Genomic DNA, 26071 nt, shown 5'->3' with positions numbered 1-26071 from the left:
TGGACAACTGTTAATCCAGAAACTCTCAGGAAGAATTCTCTCTCCCTCACCTGCTGTTCCAATTCCTAAGGGAAGTGGGGAGAAGAGGGTGTGCTGAGGAAGGGGCAACAGCAACAGTTGCACAACACAGAAATGAATAGCACTAGTTTCCTGTCCCCGTGCATAATGATGACATTAGCTCCACCTACTTCCTGTTCCAGTGCATTGGCAGGAGCTGGTGTTTTTCATCAACTGCAGGAGGTGCACTCTCAGCTCATGTAGGTAACGTGCCTGTGATGCTGCAGGTAACTGTGTGTATCTGAAACGCCAGCTTAATTGTTGCATTTCAGGTTTCTAGCACATGTGGTTTTCTCTGCTCAGGTGCAACTTGAGTTCTGCCAAGATTATCAATTCAGGGATATGATGGGTAAGAAGGAAGCTGCAAACATCAGAGATAAGATTTAGGGTCCACTGCATCTATCTGTCAATTCTAGATGTGTTAGATTGTTTTTTTAATGGAGAATGAGTTATGCATACATCTTAAAAGAGGAAGAAAGGTACTTGCCATCACACTGTCTCAAACTTGGCAGGTAAAGTGTTGTTGAGAATATGAAAATGATAAACTGAAGTTCGCTTATTTGATGAAAGTCATAACAGTCGCTGATGTGTAGCTCTTTCATTCCCATTTTTCTAGATTATCTGCATGTATTGAATATCTAAATATGAAGATCCACTGTTGACAAGTAATTCAGACTTTTGTATCAAGAAGCCCCACAAATTAAATTGATGTGATCTTTGCAAAGCCAGAGCTGAAACACAATACACTTCACTTAAAAGAATTAGAGTCATAGAGTTTACAGGAAAGTACCTCGTCATTTGAAAATATATTTGTGGTCACTATACTTCACCGATTGGTTGCTGGGTAATGATTTGTAGAATATCATGGTGAGAGTGAACACTTTTTTTCTTTATACCTTGCAGTTTTATAGAGTAAATGAAATACCTTTGGTTTATTTCCAGGATACAAGGTTGAAAGAAGGGATTGTGAAGTTGAAACCACATGAAGAGCCTCTTAGGTCTGAACTGCTGAGTGGCAAATTCACCATCTTGGTAAGTTTGTGGTTTGTCTTTTCCTTTATGATTTTCCAACTTGGTGGTGGTTGGGAGCACCATAAACAGGAAATGTTATCCTTTGCTGTATGATTTAGCATTTATAGTTCACCAGATCGTGAATTAAACATTTATACATGGAATCATAGTTCCAGGGAACAGGGATCTAAATAGTACCCCACAGGGACTTTTTGGCAGAAGTTTGAAGAGAAAGCTACTGACATTGTTCGATTCTACCTCCTTCCCAAGATCCACAAGCCTGACCACCCTGGCCGACCCATTGTCTCAGCATGCTCCTGCCCCACTGAACTCATCTCCACCTACCTCGACACTGTCCTATCCCCCCTAGTCCAGGAACTCCCCACATACGTTCAAGCCACCACCCACGCCCTGCACCTCCTCCAAGACTTCCGTTTCCCCGGCCCCCAACGCCTCATCTTCACCATGGATATCCAATCCCTCTACACCTCCATCCGCCATGACCAGGGCCTCCCGATGTTTCCTCTCCCGATGTCCCCAACAGTACCCTTCCACCGACACACTCATTCGTTTGGCCGAACTGGTCCTCACCCTTAACAATTTCTCCTTTGAATCCTCCCACTTCCTCCAGACCAAAGGGGTAGCCATGGGCACCCAAATGGGCCCCAGCTATGCCTGTCTCTTTGTTGGCTACGTAGAACAGTCCATCTTCCGTAATTACACCGGCACCACACCCCACCTCTTCCTCCGCTACATTGATGACTGCATTGGCGCCACCTCGTGCTCCCGCGAGGAGGCTGAGCAACTCATCAACTTCACCAACACATTCCACCCTGACCTTAAATTTACCTGGACCATCTCTGACACCTCCCTCCCCTTCCTGGACCCCTCCATCTCCATTAATGATGACCGACTTGACACTGACATTTTTTTACAAACCCACTGACTTCCACAGCTACCTTGATTACACCTCTTCCCACCCTATCTCTTGTAAAAATGCCATCCCGTATTTCCAATTCCTCCGCCTCTGCCGTATTTGCTCCTAGGAGGACCAGTTCCACCACAGAACACACCAGATGGCCTCCTTCTTTAGAGACCGCAATTTCCCTTCCCACGTGGTTACAGGTGCCCTCCAACGCAACTTGTCCACATCCCGCACCTCCGCCCTCAGACCCCACCCCTCCAACTGTAACAAGGACAGAACACTCCTGGTGCTCACCTTCCACCCTACCAACCTTCGCATAAACCAAATCATCTGTCGACATTTCCGCCACCTCCAAAAAGACCCCACCACCAGGGATATATTTCCCTCCCCACTCCTTTCCACCTTCCGCAAAGACCGTTCCCTCCGTGACTACCTGGTCAGGTCCATGCCCCCCTACAACCTACCCTCACATCCTGGCACCTTCCCCTGCCACCGCAGGATCTGTAAAACCTGCGCCCACACCTCCTCCCTCACCTCCATCCAAGGCCCTAAAGGAGCCTTCCACATCCATCAAAGTTTTACTTGCACATCCACCAATATCATTTATTGTATCCGTTGCTCCCGATGCGGTCTCCTCTACATTGTGGAGACTGGACGCCTCCTAGCAGAGCGCTTTAGGGAACATCTCCGGGACACCCGCACCTATCAACCACACCGCCCCGTGGCCCAACATTTCAACACCCCTCCCACTCTGCCGAGGACATGGAGGTCCTGGGCCTCCTTCACCACCAGACGCCTGGAGGAAGAACGCCTCCTCTTCCACCTCGGAACACTTGGACCCCAGGGCATCAATGTGGACTTCAACAATTTCCACATTTCCCCTTCCTCCACCTCACCCTAGTTCCAAACTTCCAGCTCAGCGCTGTCCCCATGACTTGTCCTACCTGCCTATCTTATTTTCCACCTATCCACTCCACCCTCCCCCTGCCCCGACCTATCACCTTCATCCCCTCCCCCACTCACCTATTGTACTCTATGCTACTTTCTCCCCAACCCCACCCTCCTCTAGCTTATCTCTCCACGCTTCAGGCTCTCTGCCTTTATTCCTGATGAAGGGCTTTTGCCCGAAACGTCGGTTTTACTGCTCCTCGGATGCTGCCTGAACTGCTGTGCTCTTTCAGCACCACTAATCCAGATACTGACATTGTTGCTGGGTAATACAGTAGGGTCCAATTATCAGTTCATGGATACTGTTCTGCCTATATTCACTTAAAGAGTAGCTAGGTAAGCACATGAGGGAGGACAAACAAAGTGAGATAAAGAGGGAGGCAGGATGGCACTCCTATAAAGTATAAATCCCAGTAGAGACCAGTTCAACCTGTCTCTGAGCTGTAAATCCTATGTGATTGGACAACTAAGAGATGTGATCGATAAAGTTGAGTTTGCAGCAGTGATGGCATATTTGCAATAATCTTGGCCCTAATTGACTCTTGTTTGAGTATGGTTTTGTTCTTATTCTGCTTGACTGTGTGATTGCAGTCCTTGCTTCAGTCTCTTCCATGACACTTGATGCTTTCTTGAAGAAGTAATGCCTGTTCTTGGCTGTGTTGAAATAGATTTTCATCCCTCTCTGTTATATTCCTTGGAGGCCTGATGTAAATCCCAGTAGTTTTGGGAGTGTCAGAGCAGCAGTGAGCCATTTTGGCAACTTTCACAATTTTGTTTCCTCCTTTGACCCAGTGGTGATGGCCTAGTTACCTCTCTGAGAAGTTAGTAGATCAATTTTACCACAATTATGAGCTCATTTTCAGATAAAAATGTCTACATATCATAATTAAAAATCGTACCTTTTTTCTGTAGCTCAAATTACTGCTCCATGGGATGAAGAGGACAATATTGACATGAGATGCCCTGATTAGAGAGCATGACTACAACTGTATAAAATAAACATGGTTAGGAAGATTCTAGAAATGACTCTTTGTGATTTACTGGAAAATGTATGTACAATGCATTCCAAAAGTGCAGTGAAATTTTATTTATTCATTCGTTCATTTAGATACAATGATGGAAAGGCAGAAACTTTCCTACCTCCCACCTTGGGGTTTTTTCCAGGTCTCCACCTTCGTTCTACCTGAGAAGGATGTGATATTACATAAGTGCTTCTTGGACAGGATAAGGAAGGAGAAAAGTGAAAGAAATTTGCGATCAGGAAGTAGCAGCTTTAGGATGGAAGAAACTTAACATGGATTTATTTGTAGGCAATTGTGACAACAATGTAAAAGCATCTTTGATCACAAGCTTAAAACTAAAAATCATAAATTTCTGAAGGCTTAAAATTTATTACATTGAATTGGATCAAGTTTAGAATTGTATTTTATCTAAAATGATTCCAGCAATGCATTTGTTCCTCTAACTTCTCTTGGCATTAATTTGCAGAGTATTGCATCAAATGGACAGTTTTTGTTGCTGGAAAAATCAAAAGCTTGGCATACGAAAAAGTTATTTAACATTAAAGCTTTAATTAAATGTTTAAGTTTTTTTTAATAGATATTTTTATTAGAAATTTAACAGTTTTACAAGTTTACAAAAATAAACAAAACTCTCAAGTACAAACATTGATATACAATTAAATCTTAAATATATAATAACCAAAATTTAACAAAAGAAAAATACAGAGGAAAAAAAAAACAAAACTCAACTAACTACTAATCTAACCTCCAACTAACTGGAGTGTATATTTAAGTCTCTTACATTATTCAAATAAGATAAAGAGAAAAAAAAAACAGCAGATAACATAGAAATTGGGTAGTGAGGTACATGCTCGGAATGTGTTAACATCAAATGTAACAAAACCCGTATTCGTGCGGGATTCCTCTCCCAAGGGGCCCCGGACTGGCCAGGTTCGTAATCTCAATTAAATAAAAGCTCTTGTTAGGATAGCCGAAATATCTGTATTCATGTAATTCTAGAAGGGCTGCCATATTTTATAAAATAATTCGGTCTTTCGGTGCACCATATTTGTAAGGAAGTCAAGGGGAATACATTCCATAATTAATCTGTGCCAATTTGAAAGTCCAGGGGGGCCCTCAGCCACCCAGTTTACCAAAATATTTTTCCTTGCCCAGAAAGAGAGAATAAAAAATAGTCTCTTCCCATGCATGTCCAGGGAGGATAAGTTCGAAAAGCCTAAAATGAGAGATACGGGGTCCACTTTAATTTCCGTTCCTAAAATTTCTGTCAGGGCACTTGCTACTTTAGTCCAGTATCTGCGGATCTTATGACAGGTCCATAGACAATGTACAAGAGTGCCCATCTCTATTTTACATTTGGGACACATAGGAGATGCCCCTGCCCTAAATTTTGCCAATCGATCTGGTGCTATATTGGCCCAATGAAGTATCTTCAGCTGGATAGCCTGAGTTCTGTTACAGATAGTGATTCTTCTAGCGTTTTCCCAAATGTCATTCCACATATCTGTAGAGATTTCTAGTCCCAATTCCTGATCCCATGTTTTAAGCAGATTGTCCATATCTCCCGATACTTCATCATTTAGTAAATGATAAATAGTACTGATGGAGGATACCCCCATTGTCGTAGTACTCTACATTCTCTATCTGATTTATAAAGACTATCTAATAACGTAGTCTTCTTCTGTATATAGTCTCGAATTTGGAAGAATCGATAGAGGTCTCCATTAGGTAATCCGAATTTTTGATGCAGCTATTCAAAAGACATCAGGACCCCATCTTTAAATAGGTCCCCTAGACATGAGATACCCCTGGGATCTCCAGAGTTTAAAAGAGGCATCTGTAAACCCCGGTTGGAATCCCCATGCTCCCACTATCGGCGCATAGGGGGATGTTTTATGTGAGTTGCCCTCATTTTGCCGCATTATATTCCAAGCTTTAATTGTATTTAGTATTATAGGGTTTTTACAGTGGTCCGTAATGATTTTCCTCTTGTCTGAAAATAAAAGGTGAATAAGTGGGCATTTTACTTGAGAAGCCTCGATGTCCAACCAGATTGATTGTGGATCAAACAAGACCCAATCAGCTATGTAACTTAATAAAGAACTTAATTGATATTTCCTAAAATCTGGGAAGTCCAATCCTCCCCTTGCGTGTGGAAGCTGTAGCTTCTTCAGCTTAATGAGGGGCTGTCTATGATTCCAGATAAAGGAACCCAACCAGCCATATAATTTACGTAGGTGCCAGCCTTGGCAGCATCACCAGAAGCATTCTCATAGGGTGTAGGAGACGGGGCAGGACGTTCATTTTAATTAGTGCTATTCTACCCAGCCAGGAAATTGGAAGGTCTCCCCATCGCTGGAGGTCCTGCCTTATCCTTTCCAGTAAATGCACAAAGTTAGCCTTGTATAACTGACCAAATACTGGGGTAATAAAAATGCCTAAATATAAGAAACCCTCCAGGGACCAACGAAAGGGAAAATGGGATCCGTCCACTAAGTGGGGTTTCATAGCAAGGCCACCCATTGGCATAGCCTCTGACTTTGAGAAATTAATTTTATAGCCTGAGAATGCGCTAAATGTATTAATAACTTGGATTAAACGAGGTATGGACATCAGAGGAATAAAATACTGAGGAATAGAAGAACATCATCTGCATACAGGGTAATTTTATGTTTACCTGTACCAATCCTCGGGGCCGTTATATTAGGATCAGTCCGTATAGCTTCTGCTAGTGGTTCAATTATTAGCGTAAATAACAATGGCGAGAGAGGACATCCCTGACGGCAGCCCCTACTGAAGCTATCCGAACCTAATCAATTGGTAACCACAACTGCTTTGGGATCACTATACAATATTGAGACCCATTTGGTAAACACCTTTCCAATGCCAAACCTTTCCAATGTGTAAAACAAATATGACCATTCAACCCTATCGAATGCCTTTTCTGCGTCTAATGAAACTACTACTCCTGGTATCTTTCCCTGATGGCAGGCTTGAATCATATTCAAAACCCTTCTAATATTATTGGATGATCTACGGCCCTTAATTAACCCCGTCTGATCCTCCTTTATGATATGTGGCCGTACCCTTTCTAGTCTCAATGCTATGTTTTAGAAAGAATTTTAAAATCTACATTTAGCAAGGATATTGGTCTATATGACGTACAATCTTCTGGATCCTTTCCTTTTTTAAGGATAAGAGAGATATTTGCCTCTTTCAGCGAAGGCGGGAGACAGCCCTGACTATATGCATAGCTATACATGTCCATAAGTGGACCAGCCAATATTTCTGTAAATTCTTTATAGAATTCAGCTTGAAAACCATCTGGGCCAGGGGCCTTACCGCTCTGAAGTTGCCTGATTGCGTCAAGTATTTCTTGGACAGTTAGGGGAGCATTTAAGACCGATACCTGTCCCGGAGTTAGGCCCGGAAAGGTCAAATTTTTAAAAAGTGATTGCATCCTCCTAGTCCTGTCTTCACAATCCTGCGATTTATATAAATCAGAATAAAATTTTCTAAAGCTTGCATTAATCTTTTTATGATCATGAGTCAAAATACCCGTACTTTCCTTGATAGACGTGATAGTTTGAGGAGCCTTTTTTTTTCTTTGCAAGAAATGCTAAGTATCTACCCGGTTTGTCGCCAAATTCATATAACCTTTGTTTTGCAAATAATATTTCCCTCTTAGCTGTTTGGGTAAGCGTAGTGTTTAGAGCTGTCCTAAGGGCCGTAATCCTTTGCAATTTAATAATAGAAGGTCTATCAGCGTATGCTGTTTCAGCTGCTTTTAAGCGAGCTTCGAGCAGACGCTGTTGTTCTCCCTTTAATTTTTTCTGGGTCGCTGAGTAGGAGATGATCAAACCTCACGCGTAAGCTTTGATGGTCTCCCACATCATTGATGGGTTGCTAGCCGTACCTAAATTAATTTCTAAAAAAGTTTTAAATTCTTGAGAGAAGTACTTTACAAATTTACTGTCTTTCATTAGAAAGGGGTCCATACGCCAATGCCGAGGGGATGTCCTCGCCTTGGTTTCCATATATGCAGCAGCGTGGTCGGAAATTGCTATGCTACCTATTTTACAGGATGATATGGAATTTAAAAAAATCGAGGGGGCAAAAAACATATCAATTCTGGTATGGCATTTATGTGGATTGGAGTAAAAAGAAAAATCTCTGCCCTGTGGATGAAGACATCTCCACACATCTACTAATCCTAATTCTTTGTTCAAATCCACCAATTGTCTAGATCTGGGAGATGCTCCTGCAGTACTCTTGGGAATCCTATCTATTTCCAGATCCATAATACAATTAAAATCTCCCTCTATAATTGTATGACGGGCACCAAGAGCCATCAATTTTGAGAAAGTTTCCTTTATAAATTTAAAGGGATGTGCCGGGGGGCAGTACAAATTTAAAATCCCATATTCCTTTCCATTTATAAGGGCTTTAATTAGAATATATTGTCCAGATTCGTCTTTTATCTGATTTAGGATTTTGAAAGGGAAATTCTTCCGAACAAGAATAACAACTCCCCTACCTTTTGAGCTAAAAGAAGAAAAAAAGGCCTGATCAAATCCACCATGTCGTAATTTCAAGTGTTCTTTATCCAACAGATGTGTCTCCGGTAGGAGAGCTATATCAACTTTTTCTTTCTTAATGTTTGATATTTTCTTCCATTTGACTGGCGAATTACACCCCTTGACATTCCAGGTGCACCACTTCACTGACTGATGAACCATAATCATCCGGGCAAATCCGAGACCCCTCGGGAGGGGAAACCCTATCCAGAACATCCCGAGCATAGACCATATAAAATTTACAAAAATAAAGGCTCTCTAATACACTCACAACAGTATAATAAAAAACTATTTCTAAATAATAAAAAAATATATAAAACGTATTTAAATGGAGATTTTCCCCCTTGTTCCCAGGGGGGTGTCACTTTCTTTCCAAAAGTCCATCGTATCCTCTCCCAACCAATGCCCCACCCTTGACCCAGGCGCTCCTCAATAAAATGAGGAGAATTCAGATATAATACAAAGCTAGAGTTAACAGTGAGCACCCTACCCCCACCCCCCACCCACATCTGGATATATTTGGTAATGTTAATACCATGTATAAACATATATAACTATAAAATTACAACCTCAACAAATAATAGTTAAATATAATAATACAAAATAGCAAGGGAAAACAACCCCGCTCCTAGAGACAGAGGTAAAATAGAATAAGGTAACCACCTCCCCCCACCAACATTAACCAAACCCCGCGGCATATATATATGTGTGTGTGTGTGTGTGTGCACATACATACATAGAATAATTTAAAAAAGCAACCCCAAGGGGGGGAGAAAATCATTAAATAGAGAACAAATAAATAAATCCTTCTCCCCACCCCCCAAGATAATATTAAACAGTAAGGTAAGAAAAAGGGGGGGGCTATAAACCAGAGTGGGGGAAAGGCAAACCAACATCCATTGTCTCTTGCAATTTATCTAAGAGAGTCCAAAAATTCCTTAGCCTTTTCTGGCGATCCAAAGTTATACACGGATCCTTCATGGTTAAAGCATAGCATTGCTGGGTAGCGTAAGGAGTACTGAATATTTAAGTCCCTTAAACACTTCTTCGCCTCATCGAATGCCTTCCTCTTTCGGACCAGAGCTGGGGAAAAGTCCTGGAATAACATGATCTTGGATCCTTTATAAATCATGGCTTGGGAATCTTTTCCAAGATCTCTAGAGGCTTCTAGGAGTATCTGCCTCTCCCTATAGCTCTGCAGCCGGAACAGGACCGGGCGAGGGCACTGGTTCAAGCCGGGCCCGCGTATTGCGACCCAGTAGGCCCATTCCACCCTTACCTGGCCTGATCCAGCCTCCAGATTCAATAACTGTGGAAGCCACTGCTCGAGAAACACTGTAAGCTGGCCTTCCTCTTCCCGTTCGGGAAGGCCTAGCAAACAAATATTTTTCGACGACCTCGAGGTCATCAATATGATTCTCTAAGGTCTGGATTCGCTGTTCGAGAGTCCGGACCTGATCCACGGCCGATTGTGCTGTAGTTTCGGAGGTCGCGGCCTTTAGCTCCGCCCCTCCGACTCGGCGCTCGATTTCTTTAATGTCCCGGTCGTGCTTTTGCAGCGCGGCCGAGAGTGAGTCCCATCGACTTCGGGATTCTTCGATGAAAGCGTCAATCTTTGCATCCAGTTTGGAGATGATTTCCACAAGGCTTGCCACTGTAGGTAAGTCCCCCGAGGCGGCTGTGGACGCCTCTGCTGCAGCTGGAGAGGGTGGGGGAGGGGTTCCTGCTTGCTGAGAGCTGCGGGCTCCCTTCCCTTTAGTCATTTTTACTAAAGATTAGATTGTTTAAATTTAATACTAAGCAACTAATTAAATTAAACAGCTATTTTAAATGATTTGGTGAGTGTGGTGGGGGTGGGTGGCCCACTTTGCCCAAGCCTTGGGAGGAGCACTATAGACTCAGACTTGCTGGGTTGCCGCCATCTTGGATCCCCCCATGTTTAAGTTTTTAATGATTACACCTTCAAACAGCATACAGAACCATCAAACAATGAGATGAATTTTTTTTTGTCACTTAATCCTTTTTTTTCCTCTAGTGTCTGTTGGTTCCGTTTCATGATACACTTTCTTGCATCTTTACTAACACAACATAATTTTAAGCATTTTGAAAAAGAAACAACAAAGCAACTTGTCTAGCACTCCATCAGGATTAAAATGGTAGAAAATGAATATTAGAAGGAAATCAATAATTTATACAATATAGGATGAGGCTGCTGATCAGGTGGACTTTGCTTGGCATGCATCAAGAATTGCTAACTATCAATCTTAGTTAATTGATTAAATTCAAACCAGGCAAGGCAATTCCAATAGGTCAAGTTTTGCTATGGGTTGCAAGAACAACTGTCAAGTATAGACAGAATCAGTGGAAGGAAGGCTAATTTTCGTGATGGATTGGGCTGCATTCACAAGTCTCCGTAATTTCCTGTGATCTTGTGCAAAGTAGTTGCTGTACCAAACTTTGATGGAATCAGATAGGATGCTTTCTATTTGTATCTCTAAAAACTGGTAGGAGTCATTGTGGACTAATGGAACCCGTAGACACTGAAAATAGGATTGCTGTCAGAAAATACAGTATTTTGTTCGGGCAGGCGGGTCTTTTAAGCAGTACTCAAGGGAACTGTATGGAGTAATAAAAGATATAGCTAAAGATATTCAGTCTAGTATATATAGCATGGAAGTAGTCCCTTCAGTCCAACTGGTCTGTGCTGACCAGACATTCCAATCTGACCTAGGCCCATTTGCCAGCATTTGGCCCATATACCTCAAAAGCCTTCCTAGTTATATACCTACCAAGATGCCTTTTAAATGTTGTAATTGTACCAGCCTCCATCACTTACTGTAGCAACCTGTTCCATACACACACCAATCTCTGCATTTTAAAAAAATACCCCTTGGGTCCCCCTTAAAATGTTTCCCCTCTCAGCTTAAACTTTTGCTGTCTAGTTTTGGACTCCCCTACCCTGGGAAAATAATCTTGTCTGTTAACTTTATCCATGCCCCTTATGATTTAACAAACCTCTTTAAGATTACCCCTCCGCCTCTGCTCCATGGGCAAAGCTCTTATTTATTTAGCAAAATTTATTTCAGTCAACACAGTTAAAGATTTCCGAAATACTACTTGTTATTGAAGGGAAGATGTGAGTGTTGTTCTGCAGAGAGCCAGTTAGTGAAAAATGACACGAGGGTTACTCTTTACTGAGTTTTGCAATTAAATAGAGTTAAACTTTACAAATATGTATCTCCTAACTCAACTACACATGTTGAATAAGTATCTCTTCATAAGTTTCAGAAAAATCAATAAAATTGAATCAAATTAATGAGCAACCACCCTTAAACGGCTAATTTAACAAAAATAAAATATCTGCTTTTTGCCTACCTGTTTGGATGTGTTAAGATGCACTTTGATGCCAGTCGGGACTTGAACCTGGGCCCCCTAGTCTAGAGAGGGAGAGGCAGCCAGTGCACAACTGGATCCCTTAATGTTGCTTTTAGTTTTATTTAATTTACTCTATTCAGACATTTTAAGTCACACCTCCATGTTAGTTGAAACGTGAATCTTCTAGCTGGAAGATGTGGAAACTACCATTGAGTCACATAACAACATTTGGATAAACAGTGTTCAAGGTATTTCCTAATCAACCTGTTCAGAGATGTTAGTACGTACCTCTCTAGCCGAAAGGACTTGTACCTGGGCCTCCAGACTCCGAGGTAGGGATGCTACTGCTGCTCGCAAAGAGCCTTTAAAACAGTGTTCAAGTGAAAACCCAGTAAATGCCCATCATCTGCTCACGATTAATATAAGTTTAACAACAGGTAGAGCAGAGTGCAGGACAGTGACTTCAGTCTTGTTTATGCTGACAATGATATTGTGAGCATTAATGGAAGAATACAAGTTAAAAATACATGAATCTTAAATGCTAACAGAGACAACATAGAACATAGAACAATACAGCAAAGAACAGGCCCTTCGGCCCACGATGTTGTGCCGAACATTTGTCCTAGCTTAAGCACCCATCCATGTACCTATCCAATTGCCACTTAAAGGTCGCCAATGATTCTGACTCTGCCACTCCCACAGGCAGCATATTCCATGCCCCCACCACTCTCTGGGAAAAGAACCTATCCCTGACATTCCCCCTATACCTTCCACCCTTCACCTTAAATTTATGTCCCCTTGTAACACTCTGTTGTACCCGGGGAAAAAAGTTTCTGTTTGTCTGCTCTGTCTATTCCCCTGATCATCTTATACACCTCTATTAAGTCACCCCTCATCCTTCTCCGTTCCAATGAGAAAAGACCTAGCACGCTCAACCTATCCTCGTACGACCTATTCTCCATTCCAGGCAACATCGTGGTAAATCTTCTCTGCACCCTCTCCAAAGCTTCCACATCTTTCCTAAAGTGAGGCGACCAGAACTGCACACAGTACTCCAAATGTGGCCTAACCAAGGTCCTGTACAGCTGCAACATCACTTCACGACTCTTGAATTCAATCCCTCTGCTAATGAACGCTAATACACCATAGGCCTTACAAGCTCTATCCACCTGAGTGGCAACTTTCAAAGATCTATGAACATAGACCCCAAGATCCCTCTGCTCCTCCACCTTACTAAGAACCCTACCGTTAACCCTGTATTCCGCATTCTTATTTGTCCTTCCAAAATGGACAACCTCACACTTGGCAGGATTGAACTCCATCTGCCACTCCTCAGCCCAGCTCTGGCCAAATTTCCCTCTATCCCATGCCTCCTGACTTTCCGCATAAGCCTACCATGGGGAACCTTATCAAATGCCTTACTAAAATCCATGTATACTACATCCACTGCTCTACCCTCATCCACATGCTTGGTCACCTCCTCAAAGAATTCAATAAGACTTGTAAGGCAAGACCTACCCTTCACAAATCCGTGCTGGCTGTCCCAAATCAAGCAGTGTCTTTCCAGATACTCATAAATCCTATCCCTCAGTACCCTTTCCATCACTTTGCCTACCACCGAAGTAAGACTAACTGGCCTGTAATTCCCGGGGTTATCCCTATTCCCTTTTTTGAACAGGGGCACAACATTCGCCACTCTCCAGTCCCCTGGTACCACCCCTGTTGACAGTGAAGACGAAAAGATCATTGCCAACAGCTCTGCAATTTCCTATCTTGCTTCCCACATAATCCTAGGATATATCCCGTCAGGCCCGGGGGACTTGTCTAGCCTCAAGTTATTCAAAATGTCCAACACATCTTTCTTCCTAACAAGTATCTCCTCTAGCTTACCAGTCCATTTCACACTCTCCTCTTCAACAATACGGTCCCTCTCGTTTGTAAATACTGAAGAAAAGTACTCATTCAAGACCTCACTACTGTCCTTGATCAGATCTCGTCATTCTCATGTTTCTCACATATGCATAAAATGCCTTGGGGTTATCCTTGATCCTATCCGCCAAAGATTTTTCATGCCCTCTCTTAGCTCTCCTAATCCCTTTCTTCAGCTCCCTTCTGGCAATCCTGTATCCCTTCAATGCTCTGTCTGAACCTTGTTTCCTCAACCTTATGTAAGCCCCCTTCTTCCTTTTTACAAGACATTCAACCTCCCTCGTCAACCAAGGTTCCCTACACGACCATTTCTTGACTGCCAGGTACATACATATCAAGGACACGTCGTATCTGTTCCTTGAAAAAGTTCCACATTTCCACGACATCCTTCCCTGACAGCCTATGCTCCCAACTTATGCTCCTCAGATCCTGTCTTACAGCATCGTATTTACCCTTCCCCCAATTGTAAAATCTACCCTGTTGCACGCACCTATCTCTCTCCATAACCAAGGTGAAAGTCACAGAATTGTGGTCACCATCACCAAAATGTTCACCCACTAACAAGCCTATCACTTGTCCCGGTTCGTTACCAAGTACCAAATCCAATATGGCCTCCCCTCTGGTCGGGCAATCTACATACTGAGTTAGAAAAGCTTCCTGTACACACTGCACAAACACCGCCCCATCCAATCTATTTGATCTAAAGAGCTTCCAATCAATGTTTGGGAAGTTGAAATCTCCCATGACTACTACCCTGTGGCTTCTGCACCTTTCCAAAATCTGTTTCCCAATCTATTTCTCCACATCTCTGCTGCTATTGGGGTGCCTAAAGTAAATACCCAACAAGGTGACTGCACCTTTCCTATTTCTGATTTCAGCCCATACTACCTCCAAAGGCAGATCCCCCTCGAACTGCCTTTCTGCAGCCGTTATACCATTTCTAATTAGCAACGCCAACCCCCTCCTTTTTTACTACCCCCTCTAATCTTACTGAAACATCTGTAACCAGGAACCTCCAACAACCATTCCTGACCCTCTTCTATCCACGTTTCCGTGATGGCCACAACATTGTAGTCCCAGGTACCGATCCACGCCTTAAGTTCACCCACCTTATTTCTGATACTCCTTGCATTGAAGTATACACACTTGAACCCATCTCTGTGTCCGCAAGTACTCCCTGTCAGTGCTACCCTCTCCAAAGCCTCCCTACATTCTTGGACATCCTGACAAACAGCTAGCCTACTTGCTGGACTACAAGTCCGGATCCCATCCCCCTGCCAAATTAGTTTAAAACCCCCCGAAGAGTGCAAGTAAACCTACCTCCCAGGATATTGGTGCCCTTCTGGTTCAGGTGCAACCCATCCTGCTTGTACAGGTCCCACCTTCCCCAGAATGCAGTCCAATTGTCCAAATACATGAAGCCCTCCCTCCTGCACCATCCTTGCAGCCACGTGTTCATCTGCACTCTGTCCCTATTCCTTGCCTCACTGTCACTTGGCATCGGCAACAACCCAGAGATGGCGACTCTGTCCGTCCTAGCTTTTAGCCTCCAGCCTAACTCCCTGAGCTCCTGAATGACCTCCCCACCTCTCTTCCTACCTATGTCATTGGTGCCAACGTGCACCATGACTTCTGGCTGCACACCCTCCCCCTTAAGGATTCTGAAGACACGGTCCGAGACGTCTCGGACCCTGGTACCCGTGAGGCAACAAACCAACCGAGAGTCTCGCCCATGTCCACAGAACCGCCTGTTTGTCCCTCTAACTAAAGAGTCTCCTATAACTAGCGCTCTCCTTCTCTCCCCCTTTCCCTTCTGAGCCTCCGAGCCGGACCTCGTGCCAGAGACCCGGTCACTGCAGCTTACCCCTGCTAGGCCGTCCCCCCCAACAGTATCCAAAGCGGTATACTTATTGTTGAGGGGAACGACCACAGGGGATCCCTGCACTGCCTGCTTCCTCCCCTTCCCACCTCTTACTGTTACCCAGCTACCCCTGTTCTCTGGCGTAACTATGTCCCTGTCGCTTCTATCTATCACCCTCTCAGCCTCTCGAATAATCCTCGGTTCATCCAACTCCAGTTCCAGTTCCCTAACTCGTTCTGTGAGGAGCAGGATCTGACTGCATTTCCTGCAGATGAAGTCGGCAGAGTATCGGTGGTCACCCCTACCTCAAACATCCTGCAGGAGAAACATTCCACTGCCTGCGCTGCCATTACTCTACACTTCGTCTCCAAAACAAGAACACTGAGTAGCTTACCTGTGGACTTTAAAGTTAGGTTAGAGGAGGAGGATGGGAGGGAGGCCCTACTAGGGCCTGGGGTCTAGAACACACCCACTCAAATATCAATCACTTACCTTCCCGACTAGCTCTGCACTCCAACTTCACTTCTGCCCAGCTCACGCCGCTCTCTGCTGTGAAAAGACCATTGGCGTCGAGGTAAGTTCTTAAATATCAATCACTTACCTTCCCGACTAGTCCTGCGCTCCAACTTCACTTCCGCTCAGCTCGCGCCGCTCTCTGCTGTGAATTGCAGTAAATTAATGTTCAGCCTTATAATTACTGTGGCTACAACAGCAAGTCAGAGGCAGGACTACCTTGGTGAGTAACTTGTTTCCCAAGATAACAGCGCTTGCCAAACTTGCAACGTCTACCACTTAGAAGGACAAGGGCACTGGATGGATGGGAACAGCTCACCTGCAGTTTACCCTCCAAGTCACTTGCAATCCTGAACTGGAACTGCGTCGCTGTTACTTCACGTTATTAAATCAAAATCCTGTCGTGGCATATCCTCACAAATGGTACTGTGGATGTACCTAACCCCTCACAACTGCAGTAGTTCAAGAAGGTAGCACATCACCATCTTCTCAAAAGCAATTACAGATGGACTGTAAATTCTGGCCTATTCAGCAATGCCCACGCCCTTTGAATGCATAACTCCTTCAAGTAAAAGAGCTGGGTGTTGATTTGATTTTGAACAGTTTGTAAGTTGAATGTGGATTGAAATGAAATAGAAAATCGTTGAGTTCAAACAGGCTAATAATGGATTGAGGACTTGTTAGCTTCAATAATGGCTTTCAAAAGGGAGCTGGATAGAGGGGGAGTTCAAGATGGCGGTGACCCAGTCGGCCTGCCCTGCTAGCTGTGCATCAGAACCTAGACAAAGTGGTGCACTTACCCTCCCTTTATTACCCAATGTGGTCATATTTGTTAGTTTTTGACCCCCAGAATTGTTCAGTGTTAGTTTAAAATAGTTAGAAAAATGACTAAAAGGAAGGGACCATGAGGATCACAGCAAGCAGGGCAACCCCTGCAGCAATGGACATGCCCGTGGTTGCAGCGTTCGCCTCCGTGAATGCCCCAGGGGACTTACCTGTGGAGCAGGGACTGGTCTCAGAGTTTGTGAAACTCAGAGAAGATCGATTCAGTGATGGAGGAGACTGGGGGCAGGCTGTAACCGATCTCGGTCATGCTGCAAAGTTATATATTTCTGTTCTATCGGGAGTGCCTATGGTTAAAGTATGGATGGGACGGGTTGAGTGCCCATTTTTAACTTTCTTGTTATAAGATGTACGTAACATTTTCTTACCTCATGTTGTCTGGGGCTGGGACACGGCTTCAGCTAGAGGAGCCATGGAGGGGTTAGTGGGTAGTATGAGTACCCCCTGTAGGCAAGGGGGAGAGTCTCTTTCATGTGAGTTATATGTTGGTCTGTCGTAGAAGTAGCTGAATTGGTAGTTTTGGTAGATGTATTTTTAAATGTATATGAACTGTTTGCTGTTGTCAGTAGGCGTGCTATGAGTGGGGTTCTTCCTCCTGGTGGGGTCATGGACTGTCTCGGATGGCTATGGTTAGCCATCCATTTAAATGGCGCATCTGGAATGTTAAGGGGAGTCATTCAGCAATTAAGAGAGAAAAGATCTTGTCAAGCCTTAGAAAAGAGAGGGTCGATGTAGCCTTGCTGCAAGAAACATATTTAATTGATAAGGAGCACTTGAAGTTACAGCAGGGAAGGTTTGGATGGGTGTTTTTCTCATCCTTTAATTCGAAAAGTAGAGGAGTTGCTATACTCATCCAGAAGAATTTCCTATTTCAGCTGTTAGACCAAATTAAGGGTGAATATGGGCAGTTTATGATTCTCCAAAGCTTTAATACATGGAGAGGAGTATGGGATTTTGAATGTGTATTGCCCCCCTACATATCCCCTCAATAATTTCAGGTTTCCAGGTTGATGGCCCTTGAGGCATGTCAAAAAAATTAAAGGGGAAAGACTTTAATTGACTTATTGATCTCGAAGTGGACAGCTTTCGAGGGCCTTGCAGGTATGTCCCCACAATCCAGTCTGTTGTTGGACCTGAACAGGGAGCTGGGTTGGTGGATGTGCAGAGAGGTTTTCACCCTAAAGGTAGGGGTTTCACCTTTTTTCTCTAACCCACATAAATGCTATTCCAGAATTGACATGTTTTTTGCCACATCAACCTTTTTGAATTTGGTGCTGTGTTGCAGAATAGGAAACATAGCCATTTCAGATCATGTGGAAGTGTACATGGAGGTCAAGGCTGGTGGTAACGGGACAGGCTCGTGGCACCGGTGCATGGATCCTTTGAACGATAGCAAGTTTATGGAGTATTTTTCACAGGAATTGCAAACCTTTTGGGACATTAATTTGGGTACAGCCAGTAATCTGTCGGTGCTCTGTGAGACTGCCAAGGCCTATGCACGGGATTTGATTATTTCTTATTCAGCAGAGGGGAGAGCAGCAGTGTTTGCTCGAGGCTCGCCTGAAGGCAGCTGAGACAGCATACTTTGACAGACCGTCTGTAATTAAATTGTAGCAGATTACCTCCCTCAGGGCTACTTTGAATGCTGCATTCACTCAGACACAAAGAGGGAAATCTCTTTTGCAAAACAGAGGTTATTTGACTTTTGTGATAAACTGGGTAGATATCTAGCGTACCTGACCAGAAAGAAGAATGCCCACTGATCTATCACATCAATCAGAGAGAATGCTGGTACTCCTACTTGTGATGCCAAAAAGATTAATGCAGCATTTAGGAAGTTCTACTTTGAGCTGTACCAGTCAGAGGGCTGTGAGGACAGTTTGGCAAAGATGGAGTCCTTTTTTAAGACCCTGGAACGTGTCCACAATTGTATTAGCCTCCACCACTTTTACAGAGGAAGTGGTGGAGGCTAATACAATTGCAACATTTAAAAGGCGTCTGGGTGGGTATGTGAATAGGAAGGGTTTGGATGGATATGGGCCCGGTGCTGGCAGGTGGGACTAGATTAGGTTGGGGATATCTGATCGGTATGGACATGTTGGAATGAAGGGTCTGCTTCCGTGCTGTACATCTCTGATTGTATGACTCTAATAGCTCTAGTCAAAATGAATGTTCTTCCTCGCTTATTAAATCCCATGTGAATGATCCCATTGCTGTCTAGGCAAGTATACAGAGGCTTGGATCTTTCATTTGGCATCATGGGCGGCTTCTTATTAAGCTAGCCAAATTGCAGCTTCCGCAGGGGATGTGAGGTTTGGATTTCTCAGATTTTAAGAAATTGAGTTCCTTACTATCCTATGTGGTTGATTGGGCTTGCCAAGACCCGCGGTCAATCTTGTTGGACATCGAGGCCTCCCAGGTAAAATGGTCCCTCATCGATTTGTTGTTTATGGACAAGATGAGGGCTGTTATGGACCATTGCAAAACCTGATTGTCCTTAACACTGTTAAAGCATGAGAATGTGACAAGGTGAGGGCAACATAAAACAATCTTCCCCTTTCACTCCCACAGTAGGAATGTTAGGATTCCGGTTGGGGTCGATGGACTTTCACTCTAAGATCTGGGAGACCAGAGGAGTCTTCTGTTTGGGATGTTTATTTGACGGGAAGGTCATGATGTCTTTTGAGCAGCTGAGCCAGAAATATGAGTTATCTCGGAGGGACCTCTTTCATTACTTTCAGGTTAGGGACTTGCTATAGAAAGTCTATATTGATGGTTAGTCCTTACAAGTCGGATATGGAGAGCAGAGTTGCTTCGGTCTACGGGCATTCTCTCAGCACCCTCAATTCCTGATGAAGGGCTTTTGCCCGAAACGTTGATTTTTCTGTTCCTCGGATGCTGCCTGACCTGCTGTGCTTTTCCAGCACCACTCTAATCTCCAGCATCTGCAGGTACCCACTTCCACCTCCATCACTTGTTAGGAGGCAGTGTTTCAAAGGACATTGAGCAGCTGTGCGGAATCTGGACTCAAGGGGTAGAAATCTTGTCAGAAGCATGGGAGGATATTTGGGAGAATGTAAGAAAGATTTTGATTTGTAACAGGATGCAGGCTATGCAACTGAAGGTACTCCACAGGGCTCATTTGGCACCGGAGCAGCTTAGGAAATTTAAGACAGGCGTGTCCCCAATGTGCCAATAGATTACTCATTGCTTGTGGTCAGGCCACAAGCTTCATAGGTATATGGGGGTGCTATAGCGTGTGTTTTGGAAGGGGTCTTGGGAATTGAGGTTAAGGTGGATCTGGTGTGCCTCCTTTTGGGTTTGCCATGGAAAACTTCTTTGGATGTGCATGGGAAGAAACTGTTTAATATTCTTTCATTCTGTGCCAGGAAGAACATTCTAATGAGCTGGGTGTTGGAGAATCCCCCGGACTTTTGGGGTGGCGCAGATTAGTTATGAAGCACATCCTCCAGGACATCCTTACGAATACGGTGCACCAGGAAACGGAATTGTTTTTTAGAATGTGGCAGCCCTTCCTGAATTATATAGACACAGACTTGTTGGCTATATTGGTCAGGGCCTTTGTGTAGTCATGAGGGCTATGTTTAGCGGCCCAGGGGCCTCTGGGTGGAAGAATCCCGAACAAATACAGGTCTGCCTGCTGAGGCCCCCGGTAGTGGGGATCTTTGATGGGTTTGCACTGAGTGCGATACCTTAACTGAATGTAATTTAATTTACCTTGGTTTAACTTGGTTTAATCTAGTTTCTTTCATTATTTATTGAATTGTAGTTTTTGTAGGTTTGTTTTCCTCTCAGTGGTCGTGGAGTAGAGTATTAGTTTGTTTACTGCTATTGTCGTTGTGTTATAAGGTTGTTATATTGTAGTGATTTTGTAATGTTGTTAAAAAACTTTAAATATTTTTTCTCAATAAAAATATTTACACAAGGGAACTGGATAAGTATCTAAAGGGAAAAACTTTATAGAGCTGTGAGACTATAATGGCAGTAGTTAAACTTCTCCTGTAGAGAGCTAGCACAGATTTAACAGGCCAAAAAATCACCTGTCTTGAAAGCCATACTATGGGATGACCAATTAGTTCATTGGAAATCCAAGCACTTGTTGGGGGAGTGTGAGGAAAGTTTTCCTTAGCATGGGAAATCAGTATGGCTGGAATCTTTATATTGTGTAAATAATTTTGCTGGAGTTGCTGAGGATATGTTTAAAACTCGTTCCAATTAAATAAGGGTGATAGAGTCTCCAACAACATAGATTTTTCATGTTCTGTGGAACGACCTAGCTTCATATTTTACAACTTGAGTGTGGCGCTGGAAAAGCACAGCAGGTCAGGAAGCATCCGAGGAGCATAAGCCCTTCATCCTGATGAAAGCCTTATCCCCGAAACGTCGATTCTCCTACTCCTCGGATGCTGCCTGATCTGCTGTGTTTTTCTAGCAACAGACTCTCAAATCTAATCTCCAGCATCTGCAGACCTCACTGTCTCCTTGACAATAAAAGATATTGAAAATAAGATTTGCAGTGTATGAATCTAATAGAATGATGCTGATCTATTATATAGTTTTCAGCTGCATCCTATTGAACAATGAGTTGGGTGAATGACAAATGTCTGGAGACTTGAAGAGAATTTCAGACTTAGGCCCCCTTTGGAAAATAACAGCAGTTTTGAATCAATTTTCTTTTGAAATTGTAAGTGCTGATTTAAGTAGTTGGAGGGAAAGTGCTTTGGAATGATCCACTTAGGAAGGAAATTAATTTATTTTCCTCAAGTGAAACTGAAATGTCCAGAATCACTGTACCAATCAATATACTAGTTCAGTACCAGTAAATACTTTTTATTTTAAAAAGAGTAAACCTGAAAAGGAAATACTTCAGGAAACTTTTTTTAAAGGACCTTTGAAGCAAAGCATGTCTTCTTTGATGAGCAGGCCTGTATTTGACTCACTCAAGCTCATTTTGTAAACCTTCCTTAAAATGTAGCTCTTAAACTGATGTTTTAACACCCAATTTTGACTTGTGGTCCAACTCTTGGGAAATGTTTTCAGATTTTTCTTTGCACAATGGATGGTGTTTTTCCTCTTTGCCTTTCTTGGTGCGTGAGTTCTGCGTGTGTGTGTCTCTCTCTCCGTCCTTCTGTCAGTCTCCGTTACACATACTGACTATACATGTCTCGTCTCCAGTCTCCTGCTCAGTCAGTGGGCTCTTCTGTTTTACCTTTAGGGTGTGTGCTACTTGAATTATCACAAGGCCTTTAATCCAGAAACACAGCTAATAACCTGGGTTTGAATCCTGCCTAGGCCGTTGGTGGAATTTGAGTTTGATAAAAAGAAAAATCTGGAATTAAAAATCTACTGATGACCATGTAACCATTGTCAATTGTTGGAAAAACCTAACTGGTTCACTAACGTCATTTAGGGAAGGAAATCGGCCATCCTGATTGGTCTAGCCCTCGCGTGACTCTCGACCCACAGCAAAGTGCTTAACTCTCAACTGCCCTCTGGGTAATTGGAGTTAGGCAATAAATGCTGACCTAGCTAGCGATGCCCACATCCTGTGGGTGAATTTTTAAAAATTGCATCTTTTCTAAGAGGTATGCATAAGTGGATTGATGGGTTGGGAACTTTAGCTTTATTTGTTTTCGTGGTAGCCATGACCATGTTGGAAAATATTTAATTTGTTGAGCAAATGTTTCTCTCAATGGGTGAAAGAATTTTTAAAAGCAACACATTCTTGATTTAGCTTTGCTGTTTACAGTTCCAGTGAGTTAGATTAGCCATACTTTCCTCTTGCAACATCAACCACCAGTATGTTGAATGCAATTGTTTTCGCAATTGCCCACATTAGGCTTGAAATTGATGTACTTTTCAGAGCCACTAGGGAGTTTGAAGATATTGTCTGCAGATCAGGTTTGCAAATGAAATATTTTGGTTATGTTCATGAAGAAAAGAACACCAGATGCTGCTGAAGCCCATTTGAGAAACCATTGTTTCTTAGTCAGTCTCATCCAATCCTGCACTGGAAGAGGGACCATATCACCTAATTATTATCAGACATGTGCAGAACTTAAATAGTTGTATTAATAGAGATGTAACATTCTAATCAGAAAAAAAATCCATTGCATGGTTCAGAGAAATGGCAATTGCCAGTTGAATCAAAAAATAGAATAACCAGGAAATAATTGATAACGAAAACGCCATATATCTTGCCCAGGTACTTTTTTTTTCCTCCCCAAACACATCTGAAATATTTCAATATCACATGATTGAACATGATTGTCACATTCAATATCTTTGCTTTTCACCTTTCTATCTAATGTTCAGACCTTTCCACTGGCATCTGCCCTTTAGTCTTGTGATTTTTATTTGCTTTTGATGGTCAATAATGTTTTTAAGAACATTTTGTATTTTGATAAAGATATTGTTATAGTGAACGAAGTATCAAATGGAGAGGTGCGTTTTTTCTTGGACAGACGTGTTGGTGGGAGTGTGCAGAATGTACTTTCACAGAAGTTTGAGAACCCCTTGTTTGCTCGATAGTTATTTTTTGAAAAAAATTCAGAACATGAAGCTAATCTTAATTCTGTGTAACAGCTTGTTTGAAGTGATCCTAATTTTCAGATTCCTTTATCAAATGTCTTTTCCTTGCTGCAATAAATTGAGAGTGACACTGTGCACAACTTAAATGCTGAGTTTATAACTAAAGACACTCTCTGGATCCTTGTTGTGCTGAGAAGTGATATGGGGGAGTTGTCTCCACTTGGCCACTGGCTGTGGCTGAAACAGATTCACCTCCAATTCATGGCTTGTGCTTGTTTTTCCCAGAAAGATTTTTAGCATTCAGATATGACTGGTGCAATTGTACTGTGTACTCCTGTGTTGCAGCAATACATAGTAAGAAGGAATTTTGCCTAGTGGGCTACAGCATTGTTCTGTGAACAAGAAGTGGAAGCCACCAACATGTAGGGTAGGCGAGAGAAAGTCTGACAGAGCTTCAAGCACTTTTGCATATCTTCTGCAGTAAGCTAATTCAAAGCATGTTGCCTTGCCTACCTTCTCAGCATCATTTTGTGTTTTTGTTATAAAAAACATATTTGTTAATAGTTAGAAAAATAATTTATATAATTCATTTTGTTTACAGCAGTAGTGTGAGATCAAATCAGTCACAAATGTAGTTTGTAAAAGCAGCTTCTTAGTTCAGATATTTTGTGGGGTTTTATTTCTCAATGGTTTTGTTCAGTTGGGCACCAACATGCTGTCATGTAAGGTGCAAGTTAACTGCCACTTTCCTCAATGTAACCAACAGAAGCAAGATGATACTCTGAGGAATAGATTTAAGGTGAGAAGGGAAAGATTTAAAAGGGATCTAAGGGGCAACTTTTTCACGCAGAGATTGGTGTGTATGGACTGAGCTGCCCGAGCAAGTAGTGGAGGCTGATACAATTACAACTTTTAAAAGGCATCTGAATGGGTACATGAATGTGAAGTGTTGAGAGCGGTATGGGCCAAATGCTGGCAAATGGAACTAGATTAATTTTGGATATCTGGTCAGCATTGACAAGTTGGACTGAAGGGTCTGTTTCTGTCCTGTACAACTCTATATGACTTTATTCAACCTACACAAATTTATCACCCAGAAGAATCTTATCTTCTCTCCTCATTGTACTGTCTACTTGTTTCTAAATGATCTTGAGGTTTTCATCTTCTCCACTCTACTACATCACAGTTAACAATCACTTTCTTCAAAAAAAAGTTATAGTTAGTGCGTAGGTAATATCTTGCTCTTCTGAATCTTCCACGTTAATTTCTGATAACAAATATCATTTTTTAAACACTGAATTGAAGTAAAATTAATGGTCTTGTAGTTGCCTGTGCTAGTTTTGAAACTCCTTTTGAATCTGTGCAGCCGTAGTGGTGGGCCATAAAACTGAAGTTGTATGATTTGGAGATGCTGATGTTGGACTGGGGTGTACAAAGTTAAAAATCACACAACACGAGGTTATAGTCCCAACAGCTAGAGTGCTTCCAATTTTGAAATTGTATGACATAGTCTATAAAATATTCTGGTTAGATTACACCTTGAACACAGCTTTAAGTGAAGAGATATTCAATTAATAATGGTAGTGCAGCATTGGAAACACATTACTATTGTCCTTTCTGTCTGTGGACTCCCTGATGATAGTCAATACTGCACAAATCTTCTCCCTCATGTGTTCTTTTGGATGATAGCCATATATCCCTAGGGATGTATTTATATAAAGCCATCTCGGATTCTGGATGGCTCGCACCTTATTTATTTCCTGGTTCTGAACGTTTCCTTGGTATGTTACATTTGCAGAGTGGTTGAAAATGTTTATGGATTTCCTTGTGAAGACATTGGAAAGTACTCATTCTGAATACCAGATGCCATTTTCTCATCCTCTCTTTCAAGGTTATTTGCATATGTTAATTATCTGGCATCTTCTTTAACAACCATCTTGCTTTTGGAGGAATTGTTGTCTTTTATTCTTAATCTCTGCGGCTTTTTTCTAAACCTGCCTTCACTCCTCTATTCGGAGAAAGTGAGGATCGCAGATGCTGGAATTCAGAATCGAGGGTGTAGTGCTGGAAAAGCACAGCAGGTCAGGCAGCATCCGAGGAGCAGGAGAATCCACGTTTCTAGCATAAGCCCTTCACCAGGACTTCAATCCTCTATTTACCTTTTTAAACTATTTCTACACAATCGTGTATTCATCCTAATGTCATGCTCCTCCTTTAACTCAGTAGGTTTTAAGGAAGTAATTTTTCCTAGTAAGTTCATTTAATTTTCTCATTTAGGGTCACACTTATTGAGTCTGAGCTTGCTGATACTCAAGGTCTACGTTTTCTCAGCATTCTTTACAATATATCTTCGACTGAAATGTTGCCTGTACTCTCAAAAGCATTTATTTCCATGCTTCTTTCAGCTTTTTGAATTTTCCCTAGTAGACCAAGCTTCTGATTTTGGATATAGTTGAGC

General features: G+C 42.6%; 1 protein-coding gene across 3 annotated transcripts in view; it reads left to right on the top strand.

The window, feature by feature from the left end:
* Positions 1-26071, top strand: part of ptpn9a (protein tyrosine phosphatase non-receptor type 9a) — a 240778-nt gene that overhangs the window by 88550 nt on the left and 126157 nt on the right. For all 3 annotated transcript variants that reach the window (XM_087982140.1, XM_043680532.2, XM_043680534.2), the window contains one exon: positions 1000-1089. In XM_087982140.1, coding sequence (XP_087838266.1) covers positions 1000-1089 — 90 coding nt within the window. The remainder of the gene's footprint in view (positions 1-999; positions 1090-26071) is intronic.

This window comes from Chiloscyllium plagiosum, unplaced genomic scaffold (genome assembly GCF_037043375.1).
Source record: "Chiloscyllium plagiosum isolate Xiang-an unplaced genomic scaffold, Cpla_swu_hap1 HiC_scaffold_42, whole genome shotgun sequence".
NCBI lineage: Eukaryota > Metazoa > Chordata > Chondrichthyes > Orectolobiformes > Hemiscylliidae > Chiloscyllium > Chiloscyllium plagiosum.
The sequence above is the reverse complement of the archived record's forward strand: the minus strand, read 5'-3'. Positions and strand labels throughout refer to the sequence as shown.